The 7,739-nt window shown below is 37.7% G+C and overlaps 1 protein-coding gene across 1 annotated transcript; it reads right to left on the reverse strand.

Moving 5' to 3' along the window:
- Positions 1 to 1,641: 1,641 nt before the first annotated feature.
- On the reverse strand, positions 1,642 to 7,348 carry ebag9 (estrogen receptor binding site associated antigen 9). The gene is made up of 7 exons (XM_017413116.3): positions 7,056 to 7,348; positions 6,629 to 6,723; positions 5,341 to 5,422; positions 5,045 to 5,209; positions 4,327 to 4,437; positions 3,656 to 3,747; positions 1,642 to 3,265 (listed from the first exon to the last, which is right to left on the reverse strand). The coding sequence occupies exons 2-7, from the start codon at positions 6,709 to 6,711 to the stop codon at positions 3,148 to 3,150; spliced, it is 651 nt and encodes a 216-aa protein (XP_017268605.1). The 5' UTR covers positions 6,712 to 6,723; positions 7,056 to 7,348; the 3' UTR covers positions 1,642 to 3,147.
- Positions 7,349 to 7,739: the final 391 nt, after the last annotated feature.

Genomic DNA, 7,739 nt, shown 5'->3' on the forward strand with positions numbered 1-7,739 from the left:
CTGTCAAATGCCGTAATCCCCTCATCAATTTGTGGATGGGATGAGTGGACAGCAGTGATAAATCTGAGAATAAACTAGTTTTGTGACATTTTGGGTTGTGAGTCTGCAATTGTGGAACTCAGTCCCTCTGTTACTGAGGCTGAACGGTTTCTTTTTTTAGAAGTGGGTCAGTCTCAGAGAGGTTTTGGCAAGCAGGCAGTGTCCCCAGGCAGATGGGAGCGACATCACTGTGATGGAGGTGAAATGAAATGACATCAGCTATAAATGTGGGTTATGGGACAACTGGCTGTATGACCTTACAGTATGTTCTTGCAAAGTTGGTCTATAGATCGTGTATGTACAGTCTATGGCTCAGTGGTGCTTTCTGGTCATGCATTAGAATGATTGGTGAAAATGCTATCATGTTTACGGCTTAGTGTGGTGTGTGCACATGAACTGACAGTTTTGTAGGAATATAGTTATAAAGCAGTGTTTAAATGATTTAGAATACGGTTATTATACAAATTGCAGTCCCGAACAGAGCTCCATGTGTTCAAATAAGTTTTTAGTGTGGATGGACATGTTTCAGCCTCCAAACACTTATCCTTTGAACCACAGCTCTTACATAAGTCATTTTATATACTGTACATTGGTATATATGCGTAATCGGCAACATTATTGACTGAGGAATGAAGCTGTTGAAAGTTCTGGTTGTTCTTGATACAAAGGAAACTGTATCGCCCGAGAGCTTGTGGGCAGGATTTGATGGATCTTTAATGATACTGAGGATAGCTGTGTGCATGAGCAAGTTTATATGACCCTGAACACGTAAGAATACAATACCAATTATGTGCAGTGAAATGCAGATTAGCAGTGAATGTTGTTGTATCTGAATACGGACATTAAAACATTATGTATATTTAGGACGAACAATATCTATAAAATTGCAATCATGACCTAATGTTAATCTATTCAAAACTCAAGATTAATTTATTATTAAAGTTTAAACATGTGAAGCACCAATGAAATTTGTTTTTATTGGATTCTTTAACTGTATTTGAACACACAACCTACTTCCCACAGCCCTGATACTGGAGGCTTTTTGTCTTGCACTTTTCACATAAATTCAAACTCTAAGGAGTGGAGTGAGAACCTATTGAGTCTCTCAGCCAAACCAAAAAGGGATGCAGCTGGTCTGGATGCTCTCAACAAATCTTGCACATTTTAGTCCCCCGAGAAAGTGTATCATCTGCTGAGCTTTGTCGATGAGTTGTGTCATTAATGAGCTGGTTTGTGTTGAATTTAGCGGTTCAGTTATGTTAGCGGAGTACAGCGCAAAGGTGTGCAACATCTTACCAACATGAACTGTTGTTTTTTTTCTGCCAGGAAGTCCAAAACCCAGGCACAAATTGGGGTTTTTAGTCCAAGCAGAGAAAGCTTCACTCTTGTGTTTTAATAAAAGCCTGAACTTTTATGTTTAATCAGTGAAGTTGAAGGAATATGTAATAATTTCCCCCTAAAGATGCCTTTACACAAACAGTTTAGGGCAGTTTTTCCACAAAGTTGTTCAACTGTAAACATCTGAATCAATGGTTTTATTACCAAAAAAAAAAAAACCTGTTAAAGACCAGTACAGTAGATACACAAGCTGTCGAATCTGAATAGAGCTTCTTGACTCATTACAAGCCTCTGTTTATTTTAAACCACTACCATTTTTAACACCAACACTTACAGTAAAAAAGGGTCACAAGTGATTTCTTCCAACAAAATAAGACCAAAATGTAAAAAAAAAAAAAAAAGGAATTTTTGTCAATAAAAAACAGAATAAAGAATTTACAGGTAATATTTTTTGCTGACTTCCCTTGAAAAGACCACCTAAATTTTCAAGTTCATTTTTAACACTGGCCATGCACTTAATAATCACTTCACCAGCTAGGTTGAACATAATCAGTACCCTTGAGTATTTACTGAATTGCTTAAAAAGAAGCAAAATATTGTGTGTGTAACATTGAGAAAAAAAGAGCAAAAAGGAAAAAAAAGCTTCTCCTTGTTTCCATCTGTTCAGTAAAACAACAGATCATGTTTAGTCATTTTATTTATTACCTAGCAATGTTGACCCAGTGTCCATGGCAACATGGATTTTTTTTCCACCGGAAATTTTTTCATGACAAGAAAGAAAATGCTTTAAAAAAAATAAAATAAAATCCTGATTTGTTCAGAAAACAATCCCCCACACCCTCCATTTATCAGCCAGGTTTAATGGTCTGAAATCCTTCTGCGTTAAAGATCCGTGTTTAAAGGTTTGTGTCTGCGTAATGTGTGAAAATCAAATGTTTAACAAAAAAAAAAAAAAAAGAGAAAAACTTTCTTTTCCCATAAGAAAATGCACCAATTACTGGATAGTTTCCTTCAATAACAAAGGATGAGAGTTGAATAATTAAATGGTAAACCAGTTGCCATGAGGTTACCATAGGAACCCACAGCTATAATTCATATGCGGGCTAGATCTACAAGTTTTATCTATAGCAAGTTTAATTTACAAACCTCTGGTGTAGTAAAGGCTATAAAGCACAGGGAGACAATTTGAAATATCAAGCAAAATCCATTAGGAAAGAAAATGTTGTTTTCCGACCGTGACAAACATAAATATAAAAACACAATAATCAGCAAACCGAAGGATGCCACTGGTATAGAGTGATGCATAAAATAAATTACACTCCTTTTTAATCATTGGAAGCCATAAAAAGGCCAAATAAAGGCAACTTAACTCCTTATCTGAGTTTCAAAAGGTGGCAGAGATACCCGTTTATTTACAAATGTTCCTGGGGAAGGGAAAAAAGAACATTTAAATACCAACTAGATTCAATCAGAATCTAAACTTTTACTCTAAGGTGAAATGGATGTTACCGACTCTCCCTTGAAGACGTTGCCTAAAACAGTCAGGAAAAAGGGGTGCATCGTCTGCTCTCAACACTGATGCCTTTAACAGTGCAGCTGGGAAACAGACCAAAATGGCTGCTGGTGGAAACAGGAGGAGGACAATTTACAAACAGATGTAGTGACTGATAACAATCCTGTTGGTTTGAGTTTAAAGACATTTTAATGATAGATATAGAGTCTTTGCTCCCACACCAATCCCTTTGGCTCAAAACTGAGCGTTTTAAAATGTTATGAAAGCTTGACGGCAATCTTTTGCTCCTTCTTCAACATTCTCTGAGCCTCTTTCTCCATCTTTTTCTTCTGCTGCTCCATGAACCGCTTCTCTCTGTCTGCCAACTTTTGTTGCCTGTTAAAAACACACACAGAAAGACAAGACTGACATGATTGCAAACAATTTCATGGCACAGGGTTTTAGTAGAAGCCAAATCAGCTGAGGCTGAGAGAAACCCAGAGTCCTGGTTTCTTCTACCATTCAGGCAATATTATTGGTGCACACTGCCACCTGCTGAACAGAAACCAAATCTACACTTTCTATAAAAAAAGAACAGGAAATGCAGTTTAAGCCAAATATTTATCACTTCTTTGAACTCTATTCTGTTTCTCAATGGTAATTTGGTCTTTCCTATGAATTAAAACAGACTTTCAAAAAGGGAATGTAAATGAGGAATTACATTTTTCCAAAAGCCAACTTTACATATTTGTAAACTGAGAACACAGATAGATCCTGAAGAGTTACCTGAGCACCTCCTCTGCCTCCCAGGCAGCATCAGACTCGTCCTCCCAGGCGTTTGTGTCCTCCTGCCAGTTTTCCATTTCTCCCAGTTCAGCCTGTGCAACAGACGGACGGTGATTATAACAGTGAGGATGCTGCTATCAATTAGTCCAGAACTTGTTAATTTACTTCAGCTTATGAGTGGTGGAAAGTGTTTAGTGTGTTGTTTTGTGCCCTAATGATTTTCACAAATCTAATTTATACATATAGGCTCATTGGCAAAAAAAAAGTACCCAGAAAGAATGGTCTGACTCGGACATAATTTGAAGTGAGTGGTGGCATTCCAAGTGAAGCAACAATGTTATCAGGCAGTTGCTGGAGCATTTGAGTCAGTCAAAACAGTGAATTAGGATTTCTAGACAAAGACGAAGCCAGTAGGGTTGCTAAACCTTTCTAACATTAAACCAGATGTGTCCATGCACTCCCAGCTCTGTTATCAACTTGATCTGATATTGTAATCATTGTAGAGCAGTCACATGACTTTTTATTTTATTTTTTATGTGAGATGACGTATATGAAATGTATATTTCTTATTACTCCACAGAAGATGGAAAAAAACAACAACTTCTGGGTTCTAACACAAAGGTGAAGATAAAAACATGCTTTTTGTTGTAGAAAGTGTAAAGTTGGCTCACAGAGGGTGGACTGAAGGTCATCATATCCTGAGAGGCAGCCAGCCTGCTGGAGAATCCTGCTGAGCCATCAGGCACCAGGTAGTTCAGGGGTTCCCTTTTTTTCAGCACAATCTTCAAAGTAGAAATGAGAGGGGAAACGGATGCACTTTTTTAGACATTACTGCTAAATTAGTACAAGAAAGATCTGCAACGGCTAAAGTGCTTTTTAAGCAAACAGTAGTGTGTTGTTCACCTTAAAAGAACTACTGTGGTGACTCCAGTTGACTCATAATGAATCTTTATTGCACTTGCTCGGCCACTAAACATTTTACTCCGCTCCCAGTTGCACCCTGTGCCACACCCTTTTATCTAGTTCCTCTACAATTTCATCTACTTTCTGTCTGACATATTATACAATAAAATCAATTCTGACACCTAGCGGTTACCACAATTAAGTCTGATCATCACAAACAGGGCTGACATCTGTGACAAAAATATATATTGACTTTAAAAATATAAATGATTTAACTAATACAAGTTGTTGACCACAAAACAAAGCTGGTTAAATTTTATTGCAGTCGATGGTAAAAAGTCCTTTAAATTTGTAGCTGATTCTAATTTTTTATGGGTCTTAATTTGTTATTTTAACCCTGCAGTTTAAAACTAGTTTGAAACTTTTTAAAAAAAAATTAGTACTGAGTATAAGACTCATACTGAGACAACCCTACTGTGAACAGACCTTCTGTGTTTTCCTGATCGTGGGCGCCATGTCTTTGAAGTAGTCGGGCTCCTCGTCTGCTTCGTCAGCAGGAGGGGAAACGTTTCCATTCCCACCTTCAATTTTAATACTTGTAGGAGCTTCTTCGTCCCAGGAGCTCCACTCTTCAATCTCTGGCTGCGAAGACTTGGAAACAAAATAAGAGTTTGAGTTCACTAATTAAAGAAACAGAGGTCAAGTTTAAAATCTTGGTGAGCGTTGGTGTATCTGTAGTTCCTATTCCTGATACAGGTGTGCTTATCTGAAACGGTACAAACCTGTTTTGGTAAAGACGATGAAAAATCCACCGTTGTTGGAAGAGTTATTTGATCCCCGCTGAGCTTGCGGCCCCTTCCACTCCTATATGAAACATTCAAATGTTCAATAAGTTTTCTAAAAAGCAGCAAACAACTATTACCGAACACTGAGAATACTGTGTTCTAATACACAGGACTGATTCAACCAAGTACTGCACTGTTTTGCCCAGTTTTTAATGTAGTTAAAAATTAGTTTTTTTTTTTTACCATTTATAAATAGTATGGTGATCCCACTTTTAAATGCATACGAAGAAATAGGTAGATGTAAAACAAAAGTATGTAAAATCCACATCCAAATAAGTTATTTTCAAGCATGCAATGCAGTCCTTAAATTTTTCCAGAAATATTTTTGAATGGTGGCATGTCCAAACAGAAATGTCCAGGATGTTTTGAGAAGATTCTGCAGCCAGAACTCAAGCAGTAAGTCCAGAAAACAGCTGGATGTGGCAACTGTGAAGAAAGTTTAGAGTGCTTTACTGCAAGTACTGCATATTCCTCCTCTACTCTAGCTGATCCCAGTGTTGGGACTGGGATCAGCTGAACCACAGAGTTCCACTCAGGGACCTACAGCCTGTTTTCTCTCTAACCGAACAGGTGGTGATGATGCACTGGATGGTTGACTTTTTTATTTTATTTTATTCAAATAAAATAAAGAAAAAAAGAAAAAAGAGCTTTGAGTAATTCCTCAGCAGGATTTTGACACATCGTCTCTGTGTGATAAGGTATGCGACAGTGGAAACAGTAAATTCCCTCTCAGGGTTTCTTCAAAACAAAACTCCTCGTTTTTCTCCCCCTGCATGGTTGAACTCACGGTCTTCTTTTTTTCCTGTTGTGTATACCTGTATACGCTGTGGCTCCTCTGCAGTCTGATGTGCAGCTCCCCAGATTACAGAATGTGGACTGAAATGACTGGAACATGACTGTCTTAGGCTAAGTTTTCACTGCAGGCAAATGTGACCCAATTCTGATTTTTTGCCCATATGCAACACATATGAGATTTTTACATGGCAGTGTGGACGTGACAAATCTGATTCTTTTTTTATATTCAACCCAGATCTTTCTGTATGTGGTACTGAATCAGATATATAGCCGATGTTTTTCAAAGCGATCTCAGTGTGAACGTTCATGTCACATTTCATCTGACCTTTCCATCGGATAAAAGGTCGGAGGTCCCTCAGGACTGACATCAGGAGTCAGTACTACACATAAGTCATCGTTAACATTTGTTAAAGTGTTCATAGGTGCTTACCTGCATATCAACCTCTTAAAAAAAGAAAGCAAGTTGGCTAAACATGTGCAGATCTTGAACAGACGGAACTGGGAGATGGCCATGATAAAGCTGAGCTGGTAGCAGAGAAAGAAAAGGAAACATTATGAACATCTGGTTGTGCTCCAGTAATTGTGTAAATCATCAGCACCTCATTGTTTCTGCAGGATAGCAAAATACAACAAGAACCACCAGGAGTCAGTGGTAGACACAGGTTAATCAATCATATTGTTGTAACAACAGGTTAATTATGTGACACTAACATGTAATTAACCTCTGCTTACGTTATCACTGCACACCAAGCTAGGAGTAAACTAGGTTATGCGTGATCTTTCAGCGAAGTTAACCCAGTAAATGATTGTCCTAAACATTAGGGGTAACACGGTTGAGCATACAAGCATATACTCACCTAGGAAGATGTATGTAGGACAATAGCTTACTTCTTGTGAGTCACAAGAAACAAGTTCATTTATTTGCTAACCGATGCTTGCTAGCTTAGCCCACTAGGAAACATAGCAATTCTGAAACCTCTAAAAGTTTTTTCTCAAACGACACATTGGTCCCAAATAATATCATTACTGCCACGACAAAATCATACACGTGACAGCTTTCTACACCAATCTACGACCATGAAAAAGTCTCCTAAATTCGTGGTGTCCCTCGCCTGTGTCCCACGGCTGCCATTTCTGAGCTGGCAGGAACGGGGAAATATCACGTGACACCGCTGCATTTAGGAGCTGTCGGAATTCAGAGGATGGGTTTGGAGAAGCTAGGCTAAAAACATTCAAATTAGAGCTATTAAAAGTTAATATATATTTGCAACAAAACGTATAGTATTGTTGCGTCTATGAGTTGAACTAAAGTGCATACAAGGGAAAATGTTGCCAAAACGAACTACATTTAAATCAAGTCAAGTCAAGTCAAATTTATTTATATAGTGTTTGAATTTACATTCAATTTCAAACACTTCCAAACTACGATTACGAAAAAAATAGTAAAAACAACAGTTTTCTTATGTTATTAAGTATTTATTATAAATTTACTTCAGTGGCAATGACAGCAAAAAAGTAACTGTTTACGATTTTTATGTGTT

Source organism: Kryptolebias marmoratus, linkage group LG16 (assembly GCF_001649575.2).
Source record: "Kryptolebias marmoratus isolate JLee-2015 linkage group LG16, ASM164957v2, whole genome shotgun sequence".
Taxonomy (NCBI): Eukaryota; Metazoa; Chordata; class Actinopteri; order Cyprinodontiformes; family Rivulidae; genus Kryptolebias; species Kryptolebias marmoratus.

Bases quoted from the DNA above. Each gene is read 5' to 3' on its own strand.
- ebag9 (XM_017413116.3), bottom strand. From the start codon at position 6,711: ATGGCCATCTCCCAGTTCCGTCTGTTCAAGATCTGCACATGTTTAGCC. The intron at 5,210-5,340 runs GTTTGTACCGTT...TTTGTTTCCAAG, and splicing joins CATCGTCTTTACCAAAACAG to TCTTCGCAGCCAGAGATTGA. The intron at 4,438-5,044 runs GTCTGTTCACAG...TCTACTTTGAAG, and splicing joins CGATCAGGAAAACACAGAAG to ATTGTGCTGAAAAAAAGGGA.